The sequence below is a fragment of the Zea mays genome, chromosome 4 (genome assembly GCF_902167145.1).
Source record: "Zea mays cultivar B73 chromosome 4, Zm-B73-REFERENCE-NAM-5.0, whole genome shotgun sequence".
Lineage (NCBI taxonomy): Eukaryota > Viridiplantae > Streptophyta > Magnoliopsida > Poales > Poaceae > Zea > Zea mays.
This window is the reverse complement of record NC_050099.1, coordinates 224,568,867-224,585,528: the sequence shown is the minus strand read 5'-3', so window position 1 is coordinate 224,585,528 and position 16,662 is coordinate 224,568,867. Positions and strand designations below refer to the sequence as shown.

The window sequence follows — 16,662 nt, the reverse complement described above, 5'->3', positions numbered from 1 at the left end:
GCTCATTAATATACGTTTGATGATATCTCTTTTATATGCTATGACTAATGTGTTTTCAAGTGTATTTCAAACCAAGTCATAGATTGAAAGGGAATTGGAGTCTTCGGCAAAGACAAAGGCTTCCACTCCACTCCATCAAATTACTCACCCTTCGCCGTCACTCCACGCAACTCTCCAACTTTGGTATAATCTTCACTCTTATGTTATTTACCATAGGGAGAGAAAGTAAAAGGGCTTATATTTCACTCAAGTATCCGTTTTTGGCGATTCATGCCAAAGGGGGAGAAAGTATTAGCCCAAAGCAAAAGGACCGCACCACCACCAATTTTCAAAAATTTGAGTTAAGAAAAGATGCTTCAATTGATAATTTTTTCAATAGGTATCTTATTTTTGATAGAATTTCAAATTGATACAACCCTTTCAAAACTAATATCTAAAACCCTCTTGAACACTAAGAGGAGGATTTTATTGAGGGGGAGTTTTGTTTAGTCAAAGGAAAAGCATTTGAAACAAGGGGAGAAAATTTCAAATCTTGAAAATGCTTCTCAAAATCTTACTCATTTACCTTTGACTATTTGCAAAAGGACTTTGAAAAGAATTTACAAAGGTATTTGCAAAAACAAAACATGTGGTGCAAGCGTGGTCCGAAATGTTGAAAAAAATCAATCCATGCATATCTTATGAAAATTTATTGGTTCAATTCTTAGTATCCTTTGCACTTACATTATGCAAACTAGTTCAATTATGCACTTCTATATTTGCTTTGGTTTGTGTTGGCATCAATCACCAAAAAGGGGAAGATTGAAAGGGAAATAGGCGTACACCTTTTCCTAATTGATTTTGGTGGTTGAATTGCCCAACACAATTAATTGGACTAACTAGTTTGCTCTATATTATGAGTTCTACAGGTGCCAAAGGTTCACAACAAACCAATAAAAAGACTGAAAAAGGATTCAAATATAGAGAGCAAAAGTCAGCCGAAGTGTGCCCTAGTCTGGCGCATCGGACTGTCCGGTGTGCCACCGGATAGTGTCCAGTGCACCAGGGACTCCAACTCCGAACTGCTCACCTTCGGGAATTCTGGAGGCCGCTCCGCTATAATTCACCGGACTGTCCGGTGTGCCAGCGGAGCAACGACTACTTCGCGCCAACGGTCGTCTGCAGAAGGCATTAAATGCGTTACAGTGCGTGCCAGAGTTAGAGCAGAGCCAGATGGCGCACCGGACAGTGAACAGTGCCTGTCCGGTGCACCATCGGACTGTCCGGTGGCCCAGAAAACAGAAGCTCCAACGGTCGGAATCCAACGGCTTGGTGATGTGGCAGGCGCACCGGACAGTGTCCGGTGGCGCACTGGACTGTCCGGTGCGCCATGCGACAGCAGCCTTCACCAAACGGCTAGTTTGGTGGTTGGGGCTATACATACCCCCAACCACCCACCATTCATTGCATCCAAGTTTTCTGACTTCCCAGACCTTACAAGAGCTATAGCATTCAATACAAGACACACCAAAGAGATCAAATCCTCTCCCAAGTCCATAGATCATTCCCAATCAAATAGTGACTAGTGAGAGAGTGACTTGTGTTCATTTAGCTCTTGCGCTTGGATTGCTTCTTTTTCTCATTCTTTCTTGTGATCAACTCAATTGTAACCGAGGCAAGAGACACCAATTGTGTGGTGGTCCTTGCGGGGACTTAGTGTCCCGTTTGATTGAGAAGAGAAGCTCACTCGGTCTAAGTGACCGTTTGAGAGAGGGAAAGGGTTTAAAGAGACCCGGTCTTTGTGACCACCTCAACGGGGAGTAGGTTTGCAAGAACCGAACCTCGGTAAAACAAATCCTTGTGTCTCACTCTTTATTTGCTTGTGATTTGTTTTTCACCCTCTCTCTCGGACTCGTTCATATTTCTAACGCTAACCCGGCTTGTAGTTGTGCTTAAGTTTATAAATTTCAGATTCGCTCTATTCACCCCCCTCTAGGCGACTTTCACACAACACATCAACACTCATCACAAGGAAGCAAATCAATCATCACACAAGGACAAACAACACAAGCATACAACAACAAACATCTCGTTGCTATATGTTAATGTTAGTTAGATGGTGGTCTTTCTTGAAAAGGGAATAACTACTCTCTAAGGTTGTCGAAGGACGAGGAGAAGAACAAGATGTGTGGGATAGGGACACGAGCACAATATGGGATGGAGTTAAAGCAAGGATTGTAATCTATAAGGGAGAAAATGCAACCAAGGGCAGGGTAGGTAAACACCATTCTCAAATCGAGATGGGAAAGATGATAATTCAAAAGGTAGGCATAAGATGATCATCATGGAAAGATCTAGTGATTACAAGGGTACAGGAGGTAACAGGCAAAAACACACCAAAAGATCGAGTTAAGACAAGACTTGCAACGCGACAGAGGAATAGGGAACGAACAAGAGCAGGGAGGGGTAAGACAACACTCTTGAACTGAAATGGGAGATGAAGCTTTAAAATATGGGTGCATGATAAGCATCAACGTGAAGATCGAGGGATGACAAGGGTTAAGGTGATAACGGACAAACACACAACAAAGGATGTATTCTAGACAAAACTTGCAAGGTGTAAAAGAAGGGGGAGTAGTCAATGATGAAATAGGTGAGGCATTATCCCCGAACAGAGATGGAAAAGAGGAGGCTTCAAAGGGTAGGTTCAAGGTAAGCAGGAAGGCAAGGGCATAGATATCATGAGGGTTTTAAAGGTAATAATGGACAAGGATATAGAATAGGAGGTAAATAAGCATAAGAACAAAGGATATAAGTACCATAAAGGATGGAGTTAAGACAGGACCTGCAAATGGAAAAGGAGAGGGTGCATCCAAGGGCTAGATAGGTAAATTGTCACTCTCAAATTAAGGTGGAAGAGAGGGGATTTTTAAGAAGTAGGAATAAAATGAGTATCAAGGCAAGATCGATGGACGACAAGGTGAGGGTGATAGCAAATAAAAACACAGCAATGGATGGAATTAACACAAAACTTGTAAGGCGAAAAAAGTGAAAAGAAATCAAGGGAGAGATAGGTAACTCGCAACTCTCAAACTGGGTTGAAAGAAATGGGAGGCTTTTAAAGGATAAGTTCAAGGTAAGCATTTAGGTAGAATACCCCAATATTGCAAGGGTCAAAGGCGATAACAGACAAGGGTATGGGAGAAAAGATGAAGGCATGGGAGAGCCAGTGGTATGAGTACAACAAAGAATGGAGTTATGTCCAAGCTTACACGCAGTAAAGTAGAGGATATAGCCAAGGGTGAGGAAGTAAAACACCGCTCTCAAATTGAGATTGGAGACTGGAGATTTTAGATAACAAACATAATGTAATCACAAGGTAGGATAGAGTGATGAGAATGGTAAAGGAAATAACAAACAAAAACACAACAAAGGATAGAGTTAAAAACTCATAGGTGACAAAGAAGAGGATATGACCAAGGGAAAGTAGGTAAAGTACAATGCTCAGATTGAGATGAAACAGAGGATATTTTAAAGGCTGGTATAAGATAAACATCAAGGTAAGATATAGGGGTGATAATGATAAATGTGATAATGATGAAAAGCATAATCCATGGACAAAGTTAAGGCAAGACTCGCAATGTGACGAAGTGGAGAAAACAATCAAGGATAAGATAAGTGAGGTTTGGACAGAAGAGTTGAAGTAAAAATTTATTACTGAAGGAAGTTACAAGGAAACAACGAGATCACCACGGGTGTGCAAAATAAAATGACCGCTCATGGATCATTAAGAAACAAGGGTGGTCAAAGGTACATTAACTGAAATGTCTTAAACAGATATTGGGATATAAAGGTAAGCATATATACAAATAAGAGTATGCAAGATTCCAATGGTACGAGCATACCAAGACCAAGAGAGTACAAATTGCCAAAAGATAGCGACTTAACAATATAATAGGGAAGGGTCTCAAAAGAGAGTAAGATTATGGACATATAAACTGAAACGTTTGAATAGTCAACAGAGTTTTTGTTAGAGGTAGGTTTTGAAACATGATTATTAAAGAATCCAGGAATACGAGCATGTAAATACCAGGGGAATAAGGATTGCCAAATGATAGCAACTTAATGACAAAAGAGGAAAGGATCCCAAAAGACAAGAAAGTTATGGTCGGGGGGCATCTACAAAGATGTCGCAAGCACAAGAGTGAGATCAGATATAATAGATTGAGAGAAGTATAGACCATACTAGAATAAAATACTTTTGGCAAGGGGGCATATAGGAGCAGAACATAGAATTAGTCGAGGTGACTAATATTTTGAAGCAGAATCAAGGATGAGGTGAAGTAATAATCAATAAGTCCTTAAAACGGCCACTGCTACTCTAGGATAGCGGTCCTACAGTCAGCAAGGCTTTGATACCACTTATGTCACACCCGGTTTTGAAGGTAAACTGATGTGAACCATGTACGTGCCAGGATCAGAAATTCACGTACACAGCGATTACATAAATGACTCATCATAGCACAATGCTTCGAATTACAATAAAGAGTAAGTAATTATATTACAGACTAGAGCCATTTACATAATATAAATCTAAATGCACATAGTAGAAACATATCCAACGTAAATAAACACACCACAGGCAGCTAACTGGGGGAGGTCGCTAGCCTAATCCTCGAACTCATCGACGTCCTAGAACTCCTGGAGATCCGCCTCGACGTCTTCTTCTCTTTCTTTACCTGAGCATAGATTGTGTCCCACCTGGTTCTGGGGGCAAAACAGAATGCATAGCATACGTGGGCCAAGATCCATTTTCCACACATATGTTGACGTCACAAGTGTAATATATCAAAAGACAATGCAATAAAGGCGTAAAAGGGAGTAGAGTAACTTTATTACATCATCTAGAACATTGTATCTTAACAAGTATCATAATTGAAGTACAGCGGAATTAAACTTGGACACTCTTCCACAGGAAGGTAACAGGCGCATCGTTAGACTCAAAATTCATCAACGTCATCTGCGAAGTCTTCGTCATCACCCTCTGATCAAAATATTAGCAAGAGTGAGCTCACTTATGGTTGGGGCTCAGCAAGTGGGGGAAATAATGCAAATTTAACAAGGTAGGCTATGGATAAGCGGTAAGCATTTTAGTTGGTCAATATTTTATTAGCAACATCTGATTTACTAATTGTAAGTGTATCCCAAATATCCCAATTAATTAAAAGGCATAAGATTATATCAAAAACACTTAAGTGAAATCACTTAAGCAAACCACTAGTAGATCATCGGATCAAGATTTATTTTCCATCTTTAAGTTCAATTATCATGTGAGGGTCCAGGTTGCTCTTAACCGTGAGCACGGCTGACATATTAGTTTTACACTCTACAGAGGTGGTACAACTTTACCCACAAACTGTGTATCCCATCTAGGGATGGCAATGGGTACGGGTATGGGTAAATAACCGCGGTTATTTACCCGTTGGGTACGGATATGGTGGAGTTTTATATCCGCGGGTACGGGTATGGGTACTATATGGTATCCACGGGTAATAATTTTGTGGGTATAGATATCTGCTATCCATATCCGTCACCCGATGGATATATGACATGTGGACCCAAACAGTGGCCAGCACAGCAGTCCTCCAGTGGCCAGCACTCCAACGTCCAAGTCCAAGCGGCCTGCCGCAGTGCCACCTACGGCCCAGGAGGCCAGGAGGCTACGACCAGAGGCCAAATCCAATCCATCATCCAAGCGATCAACAGCCTGCGTCCTGCCCCTGCGGTCTTGGACTCTTGGTCTCGGCCTCTCGGGCTCTCGGCGGTCAGTCACTCAGTCGGTCTCCAACTCCAAGTTTCTAACCCTAGCCAGCCGCCAAGCTTGAAGTTCCAGTCGTGCTCGTGCAGGGCTGCAGCGAGCAGCAAGCCGCCGAGCACAGGGTGCCGCCGAGCAGCCGAGCCGCCGCCGAGCACAGGGCGCCGCCGAGCAGCCGAGCCACCGTCCGAGCCGCCCTGCCGCCGCCGAGCGCCGAGTCTTCTCTGGTAAATTAAAGCTGCTTAGATAAATTAGTGTTTCAATTTAGAGTGTTGGACAGATTGCTTGTAGGGATTTGAAAAGATTACTTGCTGAAATTTTAGTGGGCGGGCGGGTAACGGATATCCGTTGGATAACGGATACCCGGCGGGTACGGGTACGGATACAGATCCGTACCCACGAGCGTAAATGGGTATGGGTATGGGTATGATTTTATCTCGTGGGTATGGATACGCGAACCATATATCTGCGTTTTACCCACCCGATTGCCATCCCTAATCCCATCTAGCCTGGGTTGATCAGACCCATAAACACTGGTGAATGGCTAGGGATCCACTATGAGGCTTTCACAAAATAGCCATAGTACAAAGCCACCCGCTATGGTTTCCACGTCAGTATTGATGGCCCTCTGGGTGAGGTAACTTAGCCAAGACTACCACCCCATGTTAACATGATCTGCCATCAAACCACTGCCTCCCCTTCTTGCCCATCTTTCAGGTAGGGATGCTAAGCACTAAGTCTATAGAGCTAATTACCAAAGCTAGAGCCATTATAGCACTTGTGGTTGCACTGTTATCCTGGGTGGTCACTCCATGTTCCATTTAATACAAAATGTTCTTGTTTAACCATCGGGTTAACAACATATATAAAACTTCATTTCTGGGACATAGTATCATTAAAAGAGTGACATCATGTTTATCAAGTTGGGCAATAGCCAAAAATCGCTAAGCATAGCATTTATCCCAGGGTAATTCAAGGAATAGGGTTGGTAATTCTAGGAAATCCTTATTTTGGCAAATCCCATCAAGTTATGCAATATCCGAAAAGTAAACATTATTATATGCATTATTTGGGTACAAACAGAAATGCAGAGGGAGAATCCACTTGCCTTGATCGAACGTGTCCTGTGGGTCATCCTCGAACTTGTAAACAATTATTCCAAATCATTAGATTATTTATATCCTTTTTTTATTAACATGAATAAACATCAAAGATATCTATATTACATTTGTACCTTCGGCTTGATAGAAGGTGGGAAAATAGCAATGGCGCCAGAGTGATTACAATTCAGTGTGAACAGTACGGGGTACTGTTCATCTATTTATAGACACGGGACGCAGCTTAGATAAAATTACACTTGTGTCCCTAATGAGCAATTACAACCATAACACAAATTATTAGGGACTCAGTAGTCTTTTCCTCTTTAAGTCGGTGCCATCCTTCATCTTGGGCATGTCCTTATGCTGAAGCTCCTTCAATTATAGCTTCGGTCATATATCTTCATGTCGTGCCTGCTTGCATATCGTCCTACTAAAGGTGTTTTTTGCTTAGAGGACCTTCGGCGGAGAAAAGAAGCCCCCAACACTTCTGATCTTGGGTGATGAGCATTGTCTCATAGATGCTCTCATTGCTATCAAACAAGAGGCAAAGTCCATGGAGCAGGATGCAATTGAGTGTAAAGCACGGTCAGACCCCGAGATGGAGAGGATTGAGGATCAATTGAAAGCTATAGAGCCTATCGCCATACAAAAACATTTTAGCACCCCTTCCTCGCCGGAGTTGTATGAGCCTAGTGACGCTGACTCATACGACTCGGACAGGACTACTAGGTATAGTTTTTGGATTTAAATTTTTGTGAACATTTGCTTGTTGTCGAACTGGTTTTGTAATAATTTACATTTGTCCTGTGCTTCACGTTACTGGTGAGTTGAATACATGTGTTGTTGTTGTTTTTGTTTGTTTCATTATTAGTATGTAGACCGTCGTCATGATACTTACGAAAGCAAAAAAAATGACTTACATTCTATTGAGTACGATGACAGCACCTTCACCAACATGCAAGATACATTTTTGCTCAGTTCAAATGCATGTTAGTTTTGTGTGTTTCAGTATTAGTTTCTAGCCCATTCTGTATACGCTATGAATAGGATGAAAGCATGTCCAGTAGCATGTCTGACACATAGATGAGTACAGGTGCATCAACCAGTACAGTACGACAGTTGCATTAATTGAGGCTAGCATATGCTCGGAAAACTCATGTCGGCGTTGACACGAAGTAAGCGAGCTACATGGTCGTTGTTAGGGATACGGAGGTACCGTTAGCTAAAGCAGGAGATAATTGCACGGTAGAAACGGATGAGACAGTCCCTAACCGTAGTCTACCCTGTAAGCGAGGACACGCAAAACAGCACATACTTTTTGCAACGGACCAAAAACCGCTAACCTCGTAGCATCACACCAAACAGTGAAAAACTCGTCTTCATGCTGCATGGCCTGAAGGATACACATGAACAACGGTCCATGCATCCGAACCTTTAATGAATAGGGAAAATGTAAGAACGAAAGGAACTTCTAAATAAAATTAAAACTAATAATTATGAAATGTACCTTGGACGAAAAACTTGGATGAGATACACAAGATTTGGTTCAAAGTAATGGTGATTGATGAGATTTTCGCTATCACTGTGGCCCTATGATTTACTCGCCGAGGCAAGAAAGTATGTCTACGTCGCCTGCTCGAACCTCCAATGCCAAGTTGCTCAACGGCTTGCAAAACGAACACGTTGTCGAGCTCATCTTTGGAATTGTCGGAAGACAAAGAGTACACGAACTCTCTCAAATAGTCCATGATGAACTCAGGCAACTACGTTTGGTAGAGAATAGGAAGTGTGGATGTGAGTATGTCTTGGCCCCTTGCTTGTATTTATAGGCGGGTGGATCTTGTCGAGGAAACCAAGTTAGAGTGGCGTGTCGTGGAAGTGCAAGAGAAGGGTGTGGATTCATGATATATTAAAATTCATGTACTGTGGCGCACGTATACTTGTGTACGAAATGCTTGATAAGAGAATAACAATTGTAATTAGTGTTCGACAAATATTGTACGTAAAACGTGCATGTAGGTTTTTATCTGTTACTAACAATTTGTTTTTGGTTCACTAATGTACAGTATTCGAATAGTATAAAATCCGAACATTAAACAACGAATAGTCAAACAACTACGAATTTACACTTATATTTAAATTAATGACGACGAATCTTGCAAATTGCCTGTAGCCGGGCGAACACTGTACAAAACTAAAACAAAAACAAAAAAATGAAAATGGATGTTAGTTGAGTTAGTTGAAGAGAAATATATATAATAATAGTATGATAGGGTACAGAAGTTTGATATGAAGGAAGCGCTGTAGAGAAAATAGATATAGATGGAGAGATGTTGCAGACATAGCAAGTGAGTGGGAAATAGAGAAGAAAATATAACTGTTGAAGATAATCTAAAACTGGTTGCATCGCTTCCCAGGAACAGCTCCCTCCCCTAACCCTATTGCTGTATAGTGTCACCCTTGTGCTGTAGCGGGCCTCTACAGTCTACACTATAAGGAAGAAGCACAAGAGTCCGATGGATAAAAAATTGTTATTTTTTTATGGATAACGTAGATATTTTTAGTAAATAAAAATTGATAATAAATAAATATAGAAAATCTCTACTACTTATTAAGTTAGCAATAGTAGCCTGCCTTTTTGTGTTCTGACGTTCTGTGATCTCAGCCGTCCATTCTACATTCTGAGATCTCAGCCGTCCGATCCTGCCCACCAACCCCACGCGGCCTCTCCCACTCTGCCTTCCGTCACCCCCAATCCTTTTCCTCCCCGTCGCGGCGTCGCCGGCTGCCACGGTCCACCAACGACTCTTCTTCCTCACCTCCCTCCTGCTCCAGCTCTAGCTCGTCTCTCTCCTCGCCTCGCGTAGGGTTTCGCTTCCCGTCTCGCCGTCGTCAGTATGGGGGACAAGTAAGTATCTCTCCGCTCCGTGCCCCCTATCTCTCTCTGCCTCTCCTAGGGTTTCGACGCCTCACTTTGATTCCCCTCCTCGATCTACTCTCCCAGCTACGATGACGAAGGCGAGCTGATCGTGAACCTCGACAAATGGGAACCCTCCCCTGAGCATCAGCCGTATGAAGACCTCGATGACGACCTCGACGGCGGCGGCGATTGGACCCGCGACCGCTCTCCGACCCCCGTCCACGGCGACGACGGCGGGGTAGGGTCCTATCTCTCTCTGCCTCTCCATCATACCTCCTGTGGAATCCGCAGATGCTCAAGCAATTTATCTAGCTCTTCCATAAGCCCTTTGTTATTTACAGACTGCATCTCCAAGCCATTGTCACGTGATTCAATCTGCAAACTTAGATAGTAGGGGACCAATTAGTGAAGTTCTTTCTTATCAGCATCTAGAATAATGTGTCTTCTGCTAACAAATGACTGCAGCAGGACCAATGGACCACAAAAACAGACACAATATTTAATTTTTCAAAATGACAAATCCAAGAGGCCAGGCTGATGCCAAAGGAAGAATTCTACCAAAATTCTAAAACCGATGATAACAAGCAAGCAAGAATTCAGGACCTTCAGATTCCAAGTGAATATTGAGTTGATTCAGAAGACCTTGTAGCTTAGGTGCCCGTGAGAACGGCTATTTAACTGACGATGGTGTTTTCTGTTCTGGTTTAAGCAAATCGTCAAGCGACAAGTTCTTTGGTGGGAATCAACAAAGCCACAGCACGCCAAAGAAACCCCAAGAGAAGTTCGATGTTGGTGTTCTTGAGACTTCATGCTCTTATTCTGCTGCAGTCCCTGCTGGTACAAGTAGCAAGCGGCATGTAGCTAGGAAGTGGAAGCGCTCGCTCAGTGACCCCTTCTGTTCACGGCCGCACAGTGCTCCGGAATTGGTGTCAGGATGCAAGGGATCACCGCTCGTGCCTGTGGCTCCAGAGGACAGGTAGGCGATGAGCTACAGAAGACGTATCGTGTTATGTTTTTTTGAGCATAAATTGCAACGGAATTATGAATATTGTTATCTGAGGCATCATGGATGTGAAAAAGGTACTATGCAACTAATTTTTTAAGGTGTTGATTTTCTAAGAGGATGTTTGGTGAAAGGGCCAAGATGTCCATAGGAATTGAATTAGGCTAATATAATTTTTTAATAATTAAATCATATCAATTAGTTCACTCTACCCCTTGTGCCTAAGAGCGTTATTTATTCTATATAGAAGTTTTGGACTCTATGTACCAATCATATTTTTGCACTGCAATTTTAATAATATAAAAACAATAATTGAAATGCTTAAATATATAGAAAGGGATGTTGGTTTTAGAGATGCATGCATAACCATCCAACAGCGTTCTCTTTCTATGTTTGAGGATGGCTTACAAAACTTTTTGCAGCTGTTGCAGGTCTTCAAGGTATATCATAATTACGAGTGACCCTCAACTGTCTATCTGGGGTGCTGTCCATTCCTCTATTATAAAACTTTACTAAATGTATATGCTTGTTTTAAACCCCAGCGCAAAGTAGAGGAGCAATGTTCAAAAATTGAAGATTTGAGGAACAACATGTTTCAAGGTGAGATATTCGTATGTTCTTTTGACTATCTTTTTAGTAAGTAGGTAGAACAGGGTACACCTTTTTTCTTGCTCCCTTACATATCTTCACACCTGTAAGAAATTATTTGATCAAAATGATATGCTTTTGCAGGATAAATACTTCATGTCATTTTTGCCATTGTTTGTGATGTATGTGTGTACCATTGTAATCATGAAAACTACATATGCAGTTATTCATACCAACGTGGTCTGGAATTAACTTTGAAGAAATACAAATGATTATTCTTGATTAATAGCTATGTTTAATTTGCTTCATTGGATCACTTACAAATGAATGAAGCCACCAGAAAACGTGGGCTGATATGTTACATTATTGTCCCCTTCAGTTTCTGCTAGGCAAACTTACATGAAAGGAATTGTTAGCCAGTCTTCAGATAATCAGTACTGGGATATATGGAACCGTCAGAAATTGAGTCCAGAATTCGAAGTGAAGAGACAAAATATTCTCAGAGCTAACCAGGTATCAGTATCTAACATTCTGACTAACTTCATTTGTTTGTATGACTTTAGAGGAGAATAATATGTCCTTTGTAATATAGGATTTGACAAATCAGCTGGTTGAGCTGGAGAGGCACTTCAATAATCTAGAGATGAACAGATCAGGTGAAACAGGAAGAGTGGCTTCTAATCTAAGAGCTGTTTATTCTAATAAGTCAAGTTCGAGGTATTTAACTGTTAGACCTTCTTGCTACAAATTTTATACAGATTTAGTGGTTATCATCAGTTTGTTGACAAACAACTGAATAAGTGGCCGATTTATGCTCTTCTCCTTTCAAAGCGACTATGTAGCGCATAAATGCATGTAACCTTTTACCTTTATGTTTGTTCCCACCAGTATATTTTGGTGAAAATACTCTCTTGTTCTGTATTTTTTGTTTGTAACAAACTCAAATTATCTACACATTGTATGCCATTGCAGGGTGTTAGTCCGAAACTATGTAGTATTGGCGATCGAGCTTTAACCCACAGAAGGCACTGTTCTTTTGAGTTTGATTAATCATTATATTATTAGTATCTTACCTATATATCTATTCACTAACACTTGAACAGGTAACTTGGTGAAAATTGTAATTCCACGATCTAACCCAAACGATGCTTTACCTGTTACCTATTATGCCCCTTCTAAAATAAAATGGGACGATGGCCATCTATTGTGTTACATTGTGAATTGAGTGTTCCTGAAGGTGTTCATCAAGTTTCTCATTTTGTATTACCGTTTACCTATTTGATGGCAGATCTGAATGGAGATGTGTCTACAGCGACAACACAATTTGATCATTTCACTCTGCATGGGGGACGCCTTCTAGGCAAGTACTACGAGAATGTCATGGGGATGCTGCGACAGTTCCTGATGATGATTCAATTGACCAATCAGATGGCAGGTATGTTCCTTTCCTTTCTTTTATTTTCTTAGCCCCATCTTTATCATGTAGCTCTTATAAGCCGTTATTTTTAGGATCCATGACGATGAAGGCAAGGTGACATTAGCTACTGATGTTAATGAATATGTTACTTCTGTGGCAAACAGCAACGAGGAGAATCTTGATATTACATCAGTACAGCAATCTGAAGTCACTAGAGCTGATTTCTTGGATGTCATAAGCAATACTGAATACAACCTAACATCAACTCCAGATTATGCAACTTCAAGTGCACCATTGCAAGATTCTGCTTCACAGAGTTTACAGGAAAACCGACAATTCCAGAACATCTCTCCTTTCTCAAGCTTCATGGTACATACCCAACCCATGCCACCTTATATATTTTATCTATTTCTACAAAATCAGTTAGTATTTACTCTCTATTCCATGACATAACTATTTTGGTCTGACCATTTAGCTTAACATTACCTGAAAAGGAATAATAAGACAATGATATTGTCTTCCTTTGTTAGCACTAGCCAAATTATATTTTAATAATCAGATGAAGTTAGAGCTTAAACTATTTTGGTGTGAATTAAATGTACTCTACTTCAAAAACAAATTATTCATTTAGAAGTTAGTGGATCTAAAAAAGTCTCTTCCTTGATATTGTATGTGTAACTCTGCTTGTTAATTGTTGCACATATGTGGTTGCTGATCAGATGCGGACAGTGTCAATTTTTTTATTGGAGTCGTTAACTTAAAACCAAGACAATACTGCGTCTATAATTGTACCAAACTTTATTTCCGTGTCTACATTGCTAACCAAAATTTAGAGTTAAACTTTGTCAAACTACTATATTACTTGGCTGCTAACACAACTGAGAGAAATACTGAAAATCAAACCTTCAGTCCATCCTTTCATAGGATTTTAATTTGTGCATCACAGAGAGTTTTACATGTCTGAACGTTATAGATGTCAAAGAGTTCATTGCAGTTTATCACACTCCACTCCGCCGCTGCCTCGACCAGGATGGTGTCGATCTCATGGAGGACGTCCACCTAAGTCCCAAGAACACCCACGCCCATGCCCTTCTAGGCAAGTACTACGAGAAGAAGGGGCTCATTGCTGAAGCTTGGGAAGCCTTCAAAACCGCTACATCTATCGACCCAGACCATGCCATGAGTCATCTTTGTTGACCTTACCCCCACCTCTTAGCGAGAGAATTCTTGTGATTTTCTTGATTTTTGTTGTTCGCCTGTTCATGTTTGATGTCACTAATTTTATTTGTTGTTGTTGTGCAGATTTGAGATCGAGCGAAGCTAAGCTTTTCATCAAGATGGCGCTTGTAAGTGTTTGTTCAATTAGTAGTTGTTTAAGTAGCCTCTATCTCTTACTTCTTTATATGCTAGAGGCGTGTTTAAGTTGATTGCATTGGTGAGATTATTTTATTGTAGTTTCGACTTGTGGTGTGGCATGTCATGATGGCCTCAAATCATCAGGTAAATTACTTCTCTACTGTTGTAATGGAAAACCTGGGCCAAGGGAGTAATTTCGACTTGCGTAGTAATGGAAAAAATTACCTTCTCTTTTTGAGGGTTCCAATCCATTTCGTTCTCTATGATTGTCACATACCTATTGTTGCTACTATAAGAATAAGTCAATGAAAAAAGCTTCATCTCTATTTGTTTCCGCTATGCATTGTGTAGCTTAGAGTTGTCTCTCTTAGAGGTTAATTTGTCATCATGCTGATATTTGGTTTGAAATCTATGTATTTCTATAGTGTTACGGGTGGCCACCACAGGCGAGGGGTCTGCTTCAACTTCTTGACAGAGACCTATGGTGCTGATTAGAGGCTTTCTTGGCAATGGAAAGTTTTGTTGGTAGTAGTATTAGCTTTATAGGGGGACATGTCATTAGGGTTGATCTTGTGCTTTTGAGGCCTTGCTTACAGGCACGGTACTACTGAAATAGTTAGCAAAAGATGGCAATACTGATGTAATCCGGAACGTATCAGTACATATCAACTGTCGTCTTAGTTTCAGTTCATGAAGTGAATGCATACCAAACTATGTCCCAGTTCAAAGCATCTAGAACAGTGAAGTATTCTGTCTGTCGCGTTTTCTCATTCTGATAATTCATATCAACTGCTTGTGATGCTTTGCCATTATGGAATTGAGTATGCTGTGAGTTCAGATCACTTTATAGGATCATTATGGAATTGAATTAATTTGTTTTACCCTGAGCATTAATCTTAGGAGTTGCTGGCCTGACAATGTGATCTCTGTGACTTTAGGTGCTCTTTCTTCAGACAAATTATTACATACTATTTTTACTGCTTAATATACGCAGAGAGTTAAGTCCTTAGCCATGGCTATATATATCATGTGTTGATACCAATTGATGAAAACAACATAGCATTTAAAGTCGATCTAAACTTAGCCTATGCGTGATCACTATTCTCTAATTCAACTTAGTGGAGCAGTTAGACTTTAAATACTAACCAGAGTTTTAATATGTCGGGCCTGTTTTATTTCCTATCTAAAACGCCACAATGTACCTATGCGTAAATAGTGCAAAAATATATTAAGAGTGCGAAAATAGTGCGAAACCATGAATAAGAAAGAGACTGGATCTCAGTTTGTGCGTGCGTAAATAGTGTGAAAATAGATTAAGAGTGCGAAAATATAGTTCATTAAGAGAGACAATATGATAGAGACAATATGATATTAGGGGAGTTAAAAAAAAGGGAAATGTATCCAACTTGCATCATTAAAAATGTAATAATCCTACTACTAATTAAGATGGAGCGTGGGCGCCCTGGCGCGGCCATGCCCCCGCCTATCTCTAACTGACATGCTGGCCCCACAAGACACCCGCCTCCACCTCGCAGATGCGTGAGTCAATGGGCCACCCACACCTCGCCTCGCCTCCCCCACGGGCTGCGACGCCGCGCTGGCCTAGAAGTCCGCTGGGCCCTGGCTGATCTCGGCTGAGACCTCCTCCGCCGTCTTCCGGGACAGCGGCGACGACAGCACGAACGACCCCTGCCGAACCAGTCCCCTCCCTCCTCCTCCGTTCTCACCTGTGCCCATCGTCGTCGCCACGAGCACCGGCTCCCGATACACGCCCTCCTTGTTCCAGCCGGCCGTGGCGGCCTGGAACTCCTCGGCGTTCCATATGTTGGCCATGAACTCGTCCATGTTCATGGACCCGAAGTTGCGGCCCGGCTCGCACAACGAGTTCTGCAGCTCCTCCAGCGTCAGCGACATGATGGACGACTGCCGCGCCAGCGGATCCACCGCCTGCTGCTGCTGCTGTTGCTCCTCGGCGACGTCGCTGGTCTGGGCGCGCGAGTGCTGCAAGGAGACCTCCTGCTCGTCGAGGGCCTTCACGTTCTTGTTCATCTCCGACGCCATATCTCACTCGACCTGCAAGACTGGCTCCTTTTTAGCACACTCTCTGCTGATGCGTTGTTGAACGCGACGCGGCACGCGGTCCTTATATGAATAAATTATGTACATACCGGATGTAAACACCACATATTTCTATATAAGTTATCGTAGTATTCTATGTTTCCGTTGCAACGCACGGGCACCCACCTAGTAATATTTTATGATTACAGTGAGATATAGAGAAAAAAATTAGAGATAGCTGAGAAAAAAAAATAGTAGAATCTAGGTAACGTGACACAAGTGGGGTATAAGAGGTGAACATTAGAGGTAACCATTACGACACAAGTGGTTGGACGTGAATGAATGCATAGAGAGCATAAGGGGGTGTTTGGTTACACCCCGCTAAAATTTAGCCCATGTCCCATCGAATGTTTGAACCTCCGTTCC

General features: G+C 41.7%; 1 protein-coding gene and 1 pseudogene across 1 annotated transcript; both read left to right on the top strand.

The window, feature by feature from the left end:
- Positions 1-10,879: 10,879 nt before the first annotated feature.
- LOC103655932 (nuclear pore complex protein NUP214) lies at positions 10,880-12,733 on the top strand. The gene is made up of 6 exons (XM_008682604.1): positions 10,880-10,894; positions 11,240-11,257; positions 11,360-11,417; positions 11,785-11,918; positions 11,998-12,122; positions 12,694-12,733. Exons 1-6 carry the CDS (start codon positions 10,880-10,882, stop codon positions 12,731-12,733), a joined length of 390 nt encoding a protein of 129 aa, XP_008680826.1.
- A 2,700-nt stretch (positions 12,734-15,433) lies between these two features.
- On the top strand, positions 15,434-16,534 carry LOC118477090 (uncharacterized; annotated as a pseudogene).
- Positions 16,535-16,662: the final 128 nt, after the last annotated feature.